Source organism: Triticum aestivum, chromosome 3D (genome assembly GCF_018294505.1).
Source record: "Triticum aestivum cultivar Chinese Spring chromosome 3D, IWGSC CS RefSeq v2.1, whole genome shotgun sequence".
NCBI classification, from domain to species: domain Eukaryota; kingdom Viridiplantae; phylum Streptophyta; class Magnoliopsida; order Poales; family Poaceae; genus Triticum; species Triticum aestivum.
Window position 1 is genome coordinate 527,075,972 of NC_057802.1, and position 17,207 is coordinate 527,093,178.

The 17,207-nt window shown below is 40.5% G+C and overlaps 2 protein-coding genes across 2 annotated transcripts; both read left to right on the forward strand.

Moving 5' to 3' along the window:
• The first annotated feature begins 2,327 nt into the window (after positions 1–2,327).
• Positions 2,328–9,053, forward strand: LOC123080237 (obg-like ATPase 1). Its single transcript, XM_044503146.1, has 12 exons — positions 2,328–2,581; positions 3,353–3,520; positions 3,614–3,737; positions 4,110–4,201; positions 4,293–4,391; positions 4,546–4,659; positions 6,034–6,098; positions 7,039–7,155; positions 7,357–7,432; positions 8,216–8,308; positions 8,538–8,588; positions 8,700–9,053. Exons 1-12 carry the CDS (start codon positions 2,495–2,497, stop codon positions 8,796–8,798), a joined length of 1,185 nt encoding a protein of 394 aa, XP_044359081.1. The 5' UTR covers positions 2,328–2,494; the 3' UTR covers positions 8,799–9,053.
• A 1,766-nt stretch (positions 9,054–10,819) lies between these two features.
• LOC123080239 (obg-like ATPase 1) lies at positions 10,820–17,207 on the forward strand. Its single transcript, XM_044503147.1, has 12 exons — positions 10,820–11,111; positions 11,884–12,051; positions 12,127–12,250; positions 12,596–12,687; positions 12,773–12,871; positions 13,024–13,137; positions 14,292–14,356; positions 15,342–15,458; positions 15,614–15,689; positions 16,159–16,251; positions 16,662–16,712; positions 16,814–17,207. The coding sequence occupies exons 1-12, from the start codon at positions 11,025–11,027 to the stop codon at positions 16,910–16,912; spliced, it is 1,185 nt and encodes a 394-aa protein (XP_044359082.1). The 5' UTR covers positions 10,820–11,024; the 3' UTR covers positions 16,913–17,207.

The following is a 17,207-nucleotide window of genomic DNA, read 5'->3' on the forward strand; positions in this document are numbered from 1 at the left end:
TGAGTTACGAGTTTGGCCTTCATTCAAAACAATGTGGAATTGTTTCACAACTCACGCCACCTGGAACACCACAGCGTAATGGTGTGTCCGAACGTCGTAACCGTACTTTATTGGATATGGTGCGTTCTATGATGTCTCTTACCGATTTACCACTATCGTTTTGGGGTTATGCATTAGAGACAGCCGCATTCAAGTTAAGTAGGGCACCATCTAAATCCGTTGAGACGACACCGTATGAACTATGGTTTGACAAGAAACCTAAGTTGTCGTTTCTTAAAGTTTGGGGTTGCGACACTTATGTCAAAAGGCTTCAGCCTGATAAGCTCGAATCCAAATCGAAGAAGTGCGTCTTCATAGGATACCCTAAGGAAACAATTGTGTACACCTTCTACCACAGATCCGAAGGCAAGATCTTTGTTGCTAAGAATGGATCCTTTCTAGAGAAGGAGTTTCTCTAGAAAGAAGTGAGGGGGGAGGAAAATAAAACTTGATGAGGTAATTGTACCTTCTCTCGAATTGGATAGTAGCACATCAGAGAAAACCGTTCCCATGATGCCTACGCCAACTAGAGAGGAAGCAAATGATAATGATCATGAAACTTCAGATCAAGTTGGTACTGAACCTCGTAGGTCAACCAGAGTACAATCCGCACCAGATTGAGTTTGTCCGACTCTGTGATCTCCATCTCAGAGTTCATACTATCGGTTTAGCATCTCTATACCCGTGAATTGTGAAACATAGTCATCGACTGAATCGTATACTAGTTGAACAGTATGTGTCCGCATAACCTTATCAACTAGGGATCATTAGAACAACCATCATACAATACATAGTTTCACAAACAAGTCACATACTTATTGATACATATGATTGCTGATGTCCAAGGATATTCCAAATAACTAATGAATACATATGGAAATATCATCATCACATGATTGCCTCTAAGACATATCTCCAACAACATACTCATACTCATAAAAATTATAGTTTAATCGATACTAATTGTAATTTTCTTACCACACCGGGTTATCTTTTATTGGAGAGATGCCGCTTGTGAAATTATGGATCCCCGTCTATCCATCCCTATTGCTTCAACTTTGACCAGACACTTTTACAATTCCTTGATTTTATTTCTCTTACTTCAGTCACTTCTTTCAAACACAAATTGCTTTAATCCTCGTAACTGGCATGGATAGTAAGACTAACAATCTTACTAGTTTCGTTGGGTGCCGAGGCAAGTTCTGTAATTGTGCGTGCAAGTGATCATTGATGTCAATTCAAAGCTTCTACCGGTTTATCAAACCTTAAGGCCATCCACTTAGGAAAATTGTTGCTTGCCTACAAAACTCTGCATGGGGGGGGGGCTTCCTAGATTAGAGGAGGCAAGTTTTTCCTGGCGTTGTTGCGAGGGAGTCTTTGATTATTACCATATGTCCTATACTCCTTTACTTTACTTTCTTGTTATCTATCTTTCTTAGTTACTTTTCGTTAGTTGTTTTTTGTTTTTGTTTTTTCACTTTCCAAAAAATTCAAAAAACACACAAAAATATTTAAATTCCAACAAGAAGTTTGTTTGTTTTAGGCTTGAAATCATGTCTACTTCCGCTCAAAACACCAAACTTTGTGGATTTACAAGTAGTAATAATGACGATTTCATTAACATACGTATTGCTCCACTAGCCACTAGTGCCGAGTCTTACAAAATTAAGCCTGCTTTGTTGAACTTGGTAATGACTAATGAAAGAACAATTATATGGTTCTTATAATGAAGATGGTGCTTCGCACTTAAGCAATTATGTTGAGCTCCATGATATCAAAAATATAAAAAAGTACAGCCGAGAATGGATGTTAGGTGGAGATGGGGAAACTTCTGCACGGCAATTGGCTTTGGCACGACTATATTTTGGTTATGCGGCAGCATGTACGACACTCCAAATATGTAGCAGCTGGGGCCAAAAATTGGGGCTACCCAAAAGAATTTTGCATCATGTGGAGCCCTGTTTTTGACCCAAAGTGTCCTAAAACGATGGTTTTTACATCGCAGAGGTGCTTCTTTTTATCATTGTTGGATGACCCTCCTGTTTTCCCGCATCCCTCACGTGCCGCCGCGTGCTGGGTCAGGACCTTGTCATGCCAACCTAAAAGGGTCGTGTTGTGCCCGACCTTAATGCTCGGCTTTTGGGTTCGACCTTGTTCCATGGCGGGCCAAAGACCTGCCCGACCCTTTTAATCGCGTGCCGTGCCCGTCACATGTCGGGCTGAAATTCCGAGCCCATGGGCCGGCCCGCGAGGCACAACCCATATGGCCAGGTTTGAGCCCATCCTACACGTGATAAACCCGTGCCCCGTTCTTCTCAGCTCGCCGCAACTACCACTTCCCACCAAAAACCCTAGCCGTCCAGCCCACATCTCTCTCCCTCTCTCTCCCACACACGCTAGCCCATCCCCAGATTCCTCCCCAGCACACCACCTCGCCGCAGCGGAGCCGAGCCCGATGCCGCCCAAGGCATCGAAGAAGGACGCCGAGCCGGCGGAGCGCCCCATCCTCGGCCGCTTCTCCTCCCACCTCAAGATCGGAATCGTACGCTCCCCTATTCTTCCCCCCTCCCGCGGATTCCCCGCGTTCTAGCGAGTGCTCGCAGGGGTTTCATGGTTGCTTACTTGGTGGGCGCGGTGGCGGTTGATCGGATCGACAGGAGAGCATGTGATGTCCCTGTTGCGGTCGGCTTAGTGTAATAGGGCCTTGGAGTTCGCTTGGTCCGCACCGGCGAAGTTCGGAATCGCTGGTGGTTAGCTCGTGGCTTGTAACCTGGTGCAGATCTCATGGATTCCATGATTTTGTTGTTCTAGTTTATATGTTTCGGTGGGCCGCATGGTGCGAGTTGGGGAAACATATCGCGGGAACTGTTCTAGTGTCGGATCTGTACCCCAATTCAGGCTCAGAATGCGCCCCATTTACTTCACTACTTCTAGAATAGATCTCTTTGCTGTCTCTGTGTAACATATGAAATGTTATCCCTGCTTAAATCTTAAGTCGCTACATGCTAATAGGAGGAGGACGAATTGTAGTTTTATCTATGTAATTCAGTCTGCTTGGACACCATTAGCATGTTACTATGCACTAGTAGTACTATTCAACAGGTTTCATGAGTTGCCACTACCGCACTTCTCTAGTTGCATTGATGGTGTTTAACAGTACTTGCCCTTGTATCCTTTATTCGATCTCAGATTTCATCATAAATCATAATGGACTACTCTTCTGTTGAATGTTGATTGGCGCACTACTTGTTCTGCTGTAGCCAAGTAGAGGAATAAGAGGAGATATGAAGTTTACTATTGATGTTTCATGCAGGTTGGGTTACCCAATGTTGGCAAATCAACTTTCTTCAACATAGTAACAAAGTTGTCCATCCCGGCTGAGAACTTCCCATTCTGTACCATTGAACCAAATGAGGCACGGGTACATGTTCCGGACGAACGATTTGACTATCTTTGCCAACTTTTCAAGCCAAAGAGTGAGGTTTGTTTCTTTTCTCTGCTTTACACTTCTACAGTAATCTGCAGCTTCTTGGCTTATGTTTAGATTTATATTGACTCTTGTTATTCTCTGTAGGTGGCTGCATATCTGGAAATCAACGACATAGCCGGGCTTGTTAGAGGAGCAAGTGCAGGGGAGGGTCTGGGCAATGCCTTCTTATCCCATATACGTGCTGTTGATGGAATCTTTCATGTCTTGAGTATGTCTCTATTGTAAAATGTTTATGATTCAACTATTGAATTATGCTTCTTAATAAAGTTCCCTTGGCTATTCTTATCTGTATTATATACTGTATGTTAAAAGTGAAAATTTTGGATATCTTGGTGGAGATCTAACTGAGAAGACTAAATGTTGGCATTGCAAATATTGGCAATACCAAGACTTGCCAAATATTGGCAACTTTATGTTTGATAGACAAGAAAACTTGGTAACCAACTAATTAGTAATCAATATTTGGCACAATGCCAAACATTGGCATGCCAATTTTTGGCACCAAACCAATTACGCTCTAGGTTTTAATGTGATAGAATCTTTTGCTGTATCTGTAACTGATAGTGTGGTATGATTTTAGGAGCATTCGAAGACACGGAAATCACTCATATTGATGATACAGTTGATCCTGTTCGTGATTTGGAAACTATTAGTCAAGAACTGAGGCTCAAGGTTTTGTTTGAGTTTTGCTTGATTTGTTCGTCAACTTAAACAACTGTTAACCTAGCTGTAACAAGGTTTTCTGTTGCACTTCCTTCTGTAGGATATAGAGTTTGTGCAGGCTAAAATTGATGACCTTGAGAAGTCAATGAAGAGGAGCAATGACAAGCAACTTAAGATAGACCATGAATTATGTCAGAGGGTAGGGCATGTTTTACAGCTCTGCTGTTTTGCACTTCTGTTTCATTTCTATCAATCAGTTAGATCTCATGAACAATTGGAATTTCTTTACTGGTATATCGTTCTTTATTCGGTAGATTGATCGGTAATTTAGTTTCAACTTTCCCTTGTAACAGGTCATGACACATCTCCAAGACGGGAAAGACGTACGTTTAGGAGAATGGAAAGCTGCTGAAATTGAGATCTTGAATGCCTTTCAGCTGCTTACTGCTAAGCCAGTTGTTTATTTGGTAATTTTTACTTATTTGGATTGGAAGAATGGTCTCATCTGATTAATATGTACATGCTTTGTTGCTTGAACTTTTTATTAGCAATGACATCATTTGATTAATTATAGTTACATGCTTGTTGCTTGAACTTCTTTACCAGCATGGCCATCTAGAATTTAGTGGCATCCCATATTTAATGCGGAATTTCAACCAATGTGATGTTTTTTAGGGTTCAATCAATGTGACATTAACCCAGCTGCAATGACATCATTTGATTAATTATAGTTACATGCTTGTTGCTTGAACTTCTTTACCAGCATGGCCATCTAGAATTTAGTGGCATCCCATATTTAATGCGGAATTTCAACCAATGTGATGTTTTTTAGGGTTCAATCAATGTGACATTAACCCAGCTTTGCTTGTTTTGTCTGTTTTGTTATTGCTGTCTGTCTACTTCTGCTTTCCAACATTTATTTTGAACCATTACAGAACTGACTGGGGACTGGTAATCGATCTGCCATACTCTTGGTATTTGTATAATTAGCAAGAAGTGCATGCTCCGTAGACAATTAACTGATTTTAGTCTGATCACTGGAAACATAACTACAAAAACTATTGCATGCTTCTTGGTATTGCATTAGAGTGGGGGAACCTTTATAGTTCCACATGCCAGTTTTATTCCACTGTAAGGCACTGCAATTCTGTACTCCCTCCGTTCCTAAATATAAGTCTTTTTAGAGATTCCAACGCGGGCTACATACGGAGCAAAATGAGTGACTCTGCACTCTAAAATATGTCTATATACATCCATATGTAGTCCTTATTGAAATCTCTAAAAGGACTTATATTTAGGAACGGAGGGAGTAATAGTTGAAGCAATTGTTAAAGTTGCACCTCCATGCGTGAGCAAGAACCAAAGTATGCAAGAGGTGCCAAAATCCCAAGATATATGATGTTTCCATATGGATTCTTCCCTTTTTTGGTTCAAAAGGCACATCAGGATGCCTAATAGGAATATAGGGATCGTGTGCTGTAGAAAGGGCTTGTGAAGATTAGATATTACTCACCGGTTGGAGATGTAAATGAAATGGGAAGCATTAATCCTACTTGGAGAACCTACTCATTTACGCGTTATATGATGGTACATATAGCTGCTGTGCATGCATCACTTGAAACTAAATTTATATTAGCAGCAAGAGGAAATATGTCCTTGATGTCTGGAATTATCCCACGTTCAGCTTGAGTAATCATGCGAAATGGACATTAATCGGTCTGCTAACTTTAGCTCATTTACTGGGTTAATCCTTTGATTTGACCTTACTTCTGTCAGTAGTTGAAACAGAAATTCACCTTTTCTTTATAGGGCTTCTAAGTCTAGTATGCTTTTTTGTGCAGGTGAACATGAGTGAAAAGGACTACCTGAGGAAAAAGAACAAGTTTCTACCAAAGATACATGCTTGGTATTGTTTCTACCCCAAGTCTAATGGCTATAGCAGATGAACTCATGCTATACAGAATGCAGTTCAAACTGCGAATGCCGATTTTCTGTGGAACTTCTGTTTATGTATAGTCTAATTGATGTAAAAGGTTAGGTCATTTTGAAGCTAGATCGTTTCAAGTTTCCATCATTATATCTTGTTGTATATGATATCTGTTCCAAGTTGCTTGTTGAGTACATAAGCTATCTGATTTAACACATTGGGTTTATTATTGAAAAATTGTTGTCACAGAGAGAACCAATGTTTACGCTTGGACTTGGTGATTTCTGTATTTGAGGGTAGAATATCACACAATTTTTTGATCGCTTACATATGAATACCAGCAAATGTCATTGGCAGTGAGTCAGGTCCCAGTGGTATGTGTCAGCACTCGGTGCTAAGGAGTACTGTCAGCACTACGCAGGAGTTTCTATTCACGTGAACTGTACCCACTTGAACAAGATAAGGACAGTAGGTCTTTTAGTTACAAAGTATATCTGTTTAGTTAGGAAAGGAGATCAGTTTAGTTTGGAAGATAAATATATTGTTTTGATTAGGAAAGTTGTGATATATGCTTTCAGCATCAATTGGAGTCTTTCCTATAATAGGGGCACGACCATATCAATTAAGCATTGAACGAGAGGTTCGGTAAAGATCTGATCACCACCCTCGAACTTCCCTCCCTCACCCCTGGTACTCACCGTCTCAGTCCTAGAACCGACCCACCATGATACTGATTGTATTTTCTGAAGTATGCTATAGGCTCTTGCCCGCAGTAAGGAATTGATTATATGTAGTTCATATGGTTGTGATTTTGATTAAATCTGATGATTTTGTGTTTGATTAGCATAAACCTAATATGCATAATTTCCTACAAGGGGGTATTGGAATATTAGCTAATACCTAACTATTTCTTATTCAGGGTGAAAGATCACGGTGGTGAGACTATTATTCCTTTCAGCTGTGCCTTCGAACAGAAACTAGTGGATATGCCAGAAGATGAAGCTGCTAAATATTGCGCCGAAAACCAGACAGCAAGGCAAGTCATGTAGCATAATTTTGGCTGAGTTGATTACCACAATTAAGATACTACTTCTGTACCGAAATATAAGACGTTTTTGTAGTCTAAACTAGCAATCAAGTTTATTTATTTATAACATACATTGCATCTTCTCTTTGTGTATTGCTCAACTTTTTCTGTTTAATTTATTTATACTAAATCTTTCACCAATGTGAACAGTTTGATCCCCAAAATCATCAAGACTGGTTTTGCAGCAATTCATCTCATATACTTCTTCACAGCTGGTCACGACGAGGTACATTTTATATGTTTACATTATGCTTACTTTGTGCCAGTAATATGTGTTGTATAAGCAACATTTTACTTCATTTTGCTAAAATGGTGGTACTATATCAGCCTGTTACATTTTTGGTGTGCAAAATTCACATGCTTGTTTCTTTATACATCATCAGTCTTTATTGGTTATTGCCTCTGCTCCAAAATAAGGGGCGCAATCAAACTTCTAATTTCCACAATCAATACTCCCTCCTTTCCGGTTTATAAGGCTCAAATCTCAAATCTCATCAACCAAGGCATTTTGTGAGTGGAGGAATGTATCTCGTACTTTACAAAACTACCCCAATTAAACGCATGCATTAATTTGGATTAATTGCAGTGCATGCATACTCGGCCACTAGATGAGCAGGAACATTGCATGCATTGGTGTGTTCCTTTTTAATTCTTGCATGCAAAGATTTAATGCGCATTGGAAACTAAAAATGAGATGGAGATAAGCCCTCTAAATTGGAAAAACAAAAAAGTTGAAATAAGCCTTATAAACCGGAAAGGAGGGAGTATGTAAAGAATTTAATGAGATTTGACAAATGGAAATAATATCATTTTTTTTCATAATTCTATTTTTTTACTAACACATCAATAATAATGGTCAAAGTTGCATCTTGTTGTCTGGTTATGTTCTAAACGGGGAGGAATGTATTAGGTTGTTCAGATGTCTATTCGTGTTTGAAGTTTCAAGTAGGAGTTTGTGAATACATTTGACAATTTTCTGCTAGCTTATAAGCTTGAATTCTCCTTTCAGGTGAAGTGCTGGCAGATCAGACGTCAATCCAAAGCTCCGCAAGCTGCTGGTGCAATTCACACTGATTTTGAAAGAGGCTTCATATGTGCTGAGGTAGAGTCCTTTCTGAAATAGCTAGACACAATATCTTTATTTGGAATAAATTGAACTGTGGCATTCTTAGTTGACAGTGTAGTTAATTGTTGCTGTTCTTACTATTTGCACTTTGTAGTTAATTGTTGCTTTTTTTTAAAATCTCGATGTTTACTGAAGCTTCTTTCATTATGTTAACTTGATGTATTCCTTGATAATTCTTATATATAAATCTACTCTTTTTGATCAGGTAATGAAGTTTGAAGATCTAAAAGAGCTGGGCAGTGAATCTGCTGTCAAGGTGTGCACAAACTCGTCTATGCTAGATGATTTGTATCATCAGTTGCCTTACTTTTGATCTTTAAACTCAATGTTATGAGTTACGCAACCGTTTGCCATTGATGGATTGTAGGCTGCTGGGAAGTACAGGCAGGAAGGGAAGACGTACGTGGTGCAGGATGGAGACATCATCTTCTTCAAGTTCAATGTTTCTGGAGGCGGAAAGAAGTGATGAATTCATCACAGGGTCGTGTATTTTAGCATTTTTGGGTTCACTTGCAAGTAGCCAGGTACTATCAGTACTGATTGCAGACTGTGCGGGGAAGCTATAAGCACCAACTGGAAGGGATGAAAAATATAAATTTTCATTCGTGAGCTAGAACTGCTCTGCTCTATCGGAAAACTGGAAGTTGTAACGGTGTGACTGGACAACTTTGTCGTAATTAGGATGCAAAGTTCTTTGTTATGCAATTCTACCGTTGTTGCATGTGTAGTTCCATAATTCTTACTAATATTTTACAAAGAAAATTACTTTGATTACCTTTTGGATATGTTGCCTCTTAAATTGATTGAGTAACCTCCGTCCATGAGAGGAAAAAAAGAGAAAATCACATGCCTGCACTGATTAAATGTGGCGCTCAAGTGAAACATATCTTAGGGTTCATAATATCTTAGTATTGAGCTCTAAATTTTAGTTGGTGCACATTGTTTTTTTATAGTAAATCTTCATGAACGTTCATCAAGTTTATTAAAAAAAGTATCCATGTCTGCAATATCAAAAACTACCTTCGATTCAAATAATTGAAGTTCTGGGTTTGTCTCAAGTCAAACTTGTTTTAGTTTGAACAAGTCCATCGAAACAAATATTAACATGTAGAACACCAAATTAGTCTCATGAGATCATATTTCAACATTATCAGTATTTGGTGTTGTAAATCTTAGCATATTTTTCTATAGAGTTGGTCAAACTAAACCAAGTTTGACTTATGACAAATCTATGACTTCGATTGTTTTGGAAGGAGAGACCATATGAAAATATATTGATGAACCTTATGGTATTGATTAGGTATTCTAGATGTTGATAACTTTTTCTATGAACTTGCTCAAACCTTGCAAGTTTTGGCATTGAAAAAAAAATCTAGTACTCACTATATTTTGGGACAGAGTCTTGCCCCAAAAAAATATATCCCAACAATGACTTTTGAAGTGTATGAGACCTTCACGAGTTCTTCTATAAGAAAACAGCTAACCATCTTTCCCTGCAATCCCCACCTCCTCCCCTCATCCCTATCGAAGGAGGCCTCCGGGTTAAGTCCGGTTGGCTATGCACCGCGGTGGTTCGACGACCTCCATGGCGGTGTCTCCCGCAGGTGGCAGCTGCGACAACTTTGTCGACGAACTCCATAGCTCCGCCCCGACTGCTCTTTCCCTGCGAGACGGGGTGGGGGTGGCGCCCCCTTTTTCCCTCTCTCTAGAGGTCATTCCCGCGTAGGTCGTCCGCGTGGCTGCAGGCGCGGTGCAACAGCGGTGGGACGCTAGATCTGGTCGGTCTCATGCAAATCCGGTTCGCTGGAGTCTGCTGGGCCGGTTTTTGGCTGGCGATGAGGTTTGTGGTGGCTCCTGCATGGTCATGACGCGAGTGTGTGGGCTAGTGGAGGTGTGATGCATGGGTATCTGGTGTTAGGCGGTGCTCCCGGTGAACTTGCCGAGCTCTTGCCGACCGGCGACGTCGACGTCCGTGGGCGTCATTTCACCTCCTTGGAGGCGCCCATGTGGAGTTCATCTCCGACAGGGGTGGACCCAGGATTGGGCTAAGCCCCGGGCCCTAGGCCAGCTACAATGCATCTACAGTGACGCTACCAGTGCCATTCATGCTATACTGAAGGAAGTGTGTATTCCTCACGCCCAGGCCCCCCCCCCCCCCCCCCCCCCCGGCCTGGGTCCTGGATCCGCCACTGATCTCCGACACACCCTCAGATTCAGTTCTTTAGGTAAAATCCTAAGGCCCAGTTGGGTCGGGTCACGATGTTGGCATCGTCGCTTCCCTCTTCAGAGCATCGTCTTGAAGAGACCTCTCGATTCCCTTCACGCCCTTCATGTGCTAGACGCTCACGACAATGCGGTCGGTAGGTGTCCCTCCGACGATGTGGCTGGTTGTGCGCGGCTTCGCGTGGCAACGGTGGCGGCTTCGGGTGAGTTGCGATTGAGTTTTGGTAGTCGGTTTTATTCGGCGTGTTTAAGGGGTCACCGTGCCTCACTCGTTCTTTCTGAAGTCAGATCTGCTGAGGTGGGCCTTCGTGGTGATGATGACACGAGATGGGTAGTCCGTTCCGGCGCTTGTTCGGCACAGGCCCAGCTCTTTCATGCTCGTTGACAGAGTAGAAGCTGCTTGGTCTGACTGGTTGCATAGGCGGGTTCCTCCCCAGCACACCCCGCCGCCGCAGCGGAGCCGAGCCCGATGCCGCCCAAGGCGTCGAAGAAGGACGGCGAGCCGGCGGAGCGCCCCATCCTCGGCCGCTTCTCCTCCCACCTCAAGATCGGAATCGTACGCCCCCCTCTTCTTCCCCCCTCCCGCGGATTCCCCACGTTCTCTCGCGTTAGGGAGTGCTCGCAGGGGTTTCATGGCTGCGTTACTTGGTGGGTGCGGTGGCGGTTGATCGGATCGACAGGAGAGCATGTGATGTCCCTGTTGCGGTTGGCTTTGTGTAATAGGGCTTTGGAGTTCGCTTGGTCCGCACCGGCGAAGTTCGGAATCGCTGGTGGTTAGCTCGTGGCTTGTAACCTGGTGCGGGTCTCATGGATTCCGTGATTTTGTTGTTCAAGTTTATATGTTTCAGTGGGCCGCATGGTGGCTAGTTGGGGAAACATATTGTGGGAACTGTTCTAGTGTCGGATCTGTATCCCAAGTCAGGCTCAAAATGCGCTCCGTTTACTTGACTACTTCTAGAATAGATCTCTTTGCTCTCTGTGAAATAGTAACATATGAAATGTTATCCCTGCTTAAATCTGAGTCGCTACATGCTAGTAGGAGTAGGACGCGTTATAGTTTTATGTATGTAACTCGGTTTGCTTGGACACAATTGTCATGTTACTATGGACTGCTGTTCAACAAGCTTCATGAGTTGCCACTGCAGAACTTCTAGTTGCTTTGATGGTGTTTGACAGTACTTGCCTTATATTCTCTATTCAGTATCGGATTTTATAAATCATAATGGACTACTCTTCTGTTGAGTGTTAATTGGCGCATCACTTTCTCTGCTGTAGCCAAGTAGAGTAATACGAGGAGATACGCTGTTTACTATTGATGTTTCATGCAGGTTGGGTTACCCAATGTTGGCAAATCAACTTTCTTCAACATAGTAACAAAGTTGTCCATCCCAGCTGAGAACTTCCCATTCTGTACCATTGAACCAAATGAGGCACGGGTACATGTTCCGGATGAGCGATTTGACTATCTTTGCCAACTTTTCAAGCCAAAGAGTGAGGTTTGTTTCTTTTCTCTGCTTTACACTTCTAGGCTTATGTTTCAGATGTATAGTGACTCTTGTTATTCTCTGCAGGTGGCTGCATATCTGGAAATCAACGACATAGCCGGGCTTGTTAGAGGAGCAAGTGCAGGGGAGGGTCTGGGCAATGCCTTCTTATCCCATATACGTGCTGTTGATGGAATCTTTCATGTCTTGAGTATGTCTCTATTGTAAAATGTTTATAATTCAACTATTGTATTATGCTTCTTAATAAAGTTCCCTTGGTTATGTTTTGAGTATATGTTAAAAGTGATAAATTTTGGATGTCTTGCTGGAGACCTAAATGAGAAGACTAGCCAAATGTTGGCATTGCCAAACATTGGCAATACCAAGACTTGCCAAATATTGGCAACTTTATGTTTCATAGACAAGAAAAAACTTGGTAACCCACCAATTAGTGGCCAATATGCCAATTTTTGGCACCAAACCAATTACGCGCTAGGTGTTCATGTATTAGAATCTTTTGCTGTATCTGTAACTGATAGTATGGTATGATTTTTAGGAGCATTTGAAGACACGGAAATCACCCATATTGATGATACAGTTGATCCTGTTCGTGATTTGGAAACTATTACTCAAGAACTGAGGCTCAAGGTTTCGTTTGAGTTCTGCTTGATTTGTTTGTCAACTTAACCAGTTGTTAACCTAGTTGTAACAAGGTTCTGTTGCATTTCTGTAGGATATAGAGTTTGTGCAGGCTAAAATTGATGACCTTGAGAAGGCAATGAAGAGGAGCAATGACAAGCAACTTAAGATAGACCATGAATTATGTCAGAGGGTAGGGCATGTTTTACAGCTCTGCAGTTTTGCACTTTTGCTTCATTTCTATCAATCAGTTAGATCTCATGAACTATTGAAATTTAGTTTCAACTTTTGTCGGTAGATTAAATGATTAATCGGTAATTTAGTTTCAACTTTCCCTTATAACAGATCATGACACATCTTCAAGACGGGAAAGACCTACGTTTAGGAGAATGGAAAGCTGCTGAAATTGAGATCTTGAATACCTTTCAGCTGCTTACTGCTAAGCCAGTTGTTTATTTGGTAATTTTTACTTATTTGGATTGGAAGAATGGTCTCATTTGATTAATATGTACAGGCTTGTTGTTTGAACTTTTTATTAGCAATGACATCATTTGATTAATTATAGTTACATGCTTGTTGCTTGAACTTCTTTACCAGCATTTCCATCTATAATTTAGTGGCATCCCATATTTTGTCCGGAATTTCAATCAATGTTACATTAACCCAGCTTTGTTTTCCCCTCTGTTTTGTTGTTGCTGTCTGTCTACTTCTGCTTTCCAACATTTATTTTGAGCCATTACAGAACCGACGGGCGACTGGTAATCGATACGCCATACTCTTGGCATTTGTATGATTAGCAATAAGTGCATGCTCTGTAGACAATTAACTGAGTTTTATCTGATCACAGGAAACATAACTAGAAAAAACTATTGCATGCTTCTTGCTATAGCAGTAGAATAGGGGAACCTTTTTAGTTCCATATGCCAGTTTTATTCCACTCCACTGTAAGGCACTGCAAGTCTGTAATAGTTGAAGCAATTGTTAAAGTTGCACTTCCATGCGTGAGCAAGAACCAAAGCAAAGTATGCAAGAAGTGTCATTAGAGTTTAAGTGAACTAGTGAAGTAAGGAAATCCCAAGATATATGATGTTTCCATATGGATTCTTACTTTTTTTTGGACCCAAAAGGCACATCAGGGTCCCTAATAGGAATATAGGGATGGTGTGCTGTAGAAGGGTTTATGAAGATTAGATATTACTTTTCACTTTCATATGATTATTGCTCACCTGTTGGAGAGGGAAATGAAATGGGAAGCATAAATTCTCTACTTGAAAAACCTACTGATGTACTCGTTATATGATGGTACATATAACTAATAGCTGCTGCGCATACATCACTTGAAATTATATTTATATTAGCAGCAAGAGAAAATATCTCTTTGATATCTGGAATTATCCCACGTTCAGCTTGAGTAATCATGCCAAATGGACATTAATCGCTCTGCTATAACTGTAGCTCATTTACTGGGTTAATCCTTAGATTTGACCTTACTTTTATCAGTAGTTGAAACAGAAAAGCGCCTTCTCTTTTATATGGCTTCTAAAAGGCCTAACCATCCTTTTTGAAAGTAAAATGTAGCTGTATTGATTAGTCTAGTATGTTACTTTGTGCAGGTGAACATGAGTGAAAAGGACTACCTGAGAAAAAAGAACAAGTTTCTACCAAAGATACATGCTTGGTACTATTTCTACCCCAAGTCTAATGGCTATTGCAGAATTACAGATAAACTCATGCTCTACGACATGCATTTCAAACTGCGAATGCTAATTTTCTGTGGAACTTCTGTTCATGTACAGCCTAATTTGTTCATTTTGAAGCTAAATCGTTTCAAGTTCCCACCATTATATCTGGTTGTATATGATATTTGTTCCAACTTGCTTGTTGAGTAGAGCAGCTGTCTGGTTTAAAACACATTGGGTTTATTATTGAAAAAATGTTATCACAGAGAGAACCAGTGTTTATGCTTGGACTTGTTGATTACTGTATTTGAGGGTAGAATCTCACAAAATTTATGGATCTCTTACATATGAATACCAGCAATTGTCTTAGGCAGTGGACCAGGTCCCAGTGGTATGTGTCAGCACTCAGCACTAAGGAGCACTATTCATGTGGACAGTACCCACATGGTATCTGTCAGCACTAAGCAGGAATTACTATTCACGTGAACTGTACCCACTTGAACAAGATAAGTGCAGCAGGTCTACAAAGTAGTATATCTGTTCAGTTAGGAAAAGAGATCAGTTTAGTTAGGAAGGTAAATATATTTGATCTTTACCGAACTTCTTTTAGTTAGGCAGGTATATATATCTGCTATATATACACACACACCACCATATCAATTAAGCATTGAACGAGAAGTTCAGTAAAGATCTAATCACCATCCTCAACCTTCTCACTCTCACCCCTGGTACTCACCGTCTCAGTCCTAGAACCGACCCACCATGATGATACTGAGAAAAACCCATGAGACAAAAGAAGGCCTGATGGTTGTAGGCTCTTGTCCACAGTAAGAAATTGATTATATGAAGTTCATGTGGTTGTGATTTTGATTAAATCTGATTATGTTGTGTTTGATTAGCATAAACCTAATATGCATAATTTCCTATGAGAAGGGGCTATTGCCTATTGGAATATTAGCTAATATCTAACTATTTCTTATTCAGGGTGAAAGAGCATGGTGGTGAAACTATTATTCCTTTCAGCTGTGCCTTCGAACAGAAACTAGTGGATATGCCAGAAGATGAAGCTGCTAAATATTGCACCGAAAACCAAACGACAAGGCAAGTCATAACATAATTATGGCCGAGTTGATTACCACAATTAAGATAGCAATCAAGTTTATTTATTTGTAACATGCATTACAATTTCTCTCTGCATCTTGCCCAACCTTTTCTATTTAATTTATTTATACTAAATCTTTCACCACTGTGAACAGTTTGATCCCCAAAATCATCAAGACTGGTTTTGCAGCAATTCATCTCATATACTTCTTCACTGCTGGTCACGGCGAGGTACATTTCATATGTTTACATTGTGCTTACTTTGTGCTAGTACTATGTGTGTTGTGTAAGCCATGTTTTACTTTATTTTGCTAAAATGGTGGTCCAACAGCAGTCTGTTACAGTTTTGGTGTGCAAAATTCATGTGCTTGTTCTTTGTATATCAGTATTCATTCGTTATTGCCTCTGCTCCAAAATAAGGGGTGCAATCAAGCTTATATAACATTCATAATCAGTATGTAAAGAATTTAGTGAGATTTGACAAATGAAAATAACATCCTTTTTTTCTAAATAATTCTTTTTTTTACTAACATATCAACAATAATGGTCAAAGTTGCATCTTGTTGGCTGTTCATGTTCTAAACGTGGAGGAATATATTAGAGTGTTTAGATGTCTATTCATGTTTTAAGTTTCAAATAGGAGTTTCTGAATACATTTGACAGTTTTCTGCTGGCTTACAAGCTTGAATTCTCTTTTCAGGTGAAGTGCTGGCAGATCAGACGTCAAAGTAAAGCTCCGCAAGCTGCTGGTGCAATTCACACTGATTTTGAAAGAGGCTTCATATGTGCTGAGGTAGAGTCCTTTCTGAAATAGCTAGACACAATTCCTTCATTTGGAATAATTGAACTGTGGCATTCTTTGTTGACTGTGTAGTTTAACTGTTGCTATTCTTACTATTTGCACTTCATTATGCCAAAGTGTTGTCCCCAAGGTACATTGATGCTTAGGCATGCTTGTTTTTTTTTCTTTCAAATCTTGATGTTTACTGAAGCTCCTTTCATTATGTTAACTTGATGTATTTCTGTTTGCGGTGTTCAAAATGATAAACGACATTCCTTTTTTCTTTCATAATATTTTGGTACTTTTGCTTTAAAATTGGAAATGCACGCTGTTATGGCCGGTACTATGGCATTGTTTACTTGACTGTATGCACATTTGGAACCTTGATAGTTCATATATATAAATTTACTTTTTTTGATCAGGTAATGAAGTTTGAAGATCTAAAAGAGCTGGGCAGTGAATCTGCTGTGAAGGTGTGCACACACTCGTCTATGTTAGATCTGTATCAGTTGCCTTACTTTTGATCTTTAAACTCAACGTTATGAGTTACGCAACCGTTTGCCATGGATTGCAGGCTGCTGGGAAGTACAGGCAGGAAGGGAAGACGTACGTGGTGCAGGATGGAGACATCATCTTCTTCAAGTTCAATGTTTCTGGAGGCGGAAAGAAGTGATAAATTCATCACAGGGTCGTGTATTTTTGCATTTTTGAGTTCACTTGCAAGTAGCCAGGTACTATCAGTACGGATTGCAGACTGCGGGGAGGCTATATATAAATTTTCATTCGCTCTGCTTTTGAAAGTACTCCTCGATGTTATGAAGTCATGTGTGCCAACGGCCAACTGTACACCTGAACGATGTTTGAGGCCTCTATTAGAAAACTGGAAGTTGTAACTTTGTGACGGGACAAGTTTGTCGTAATTAGGATGCAAAGTTCTTTGTTATGCAATTCTACCGTTTGTTGTTGCA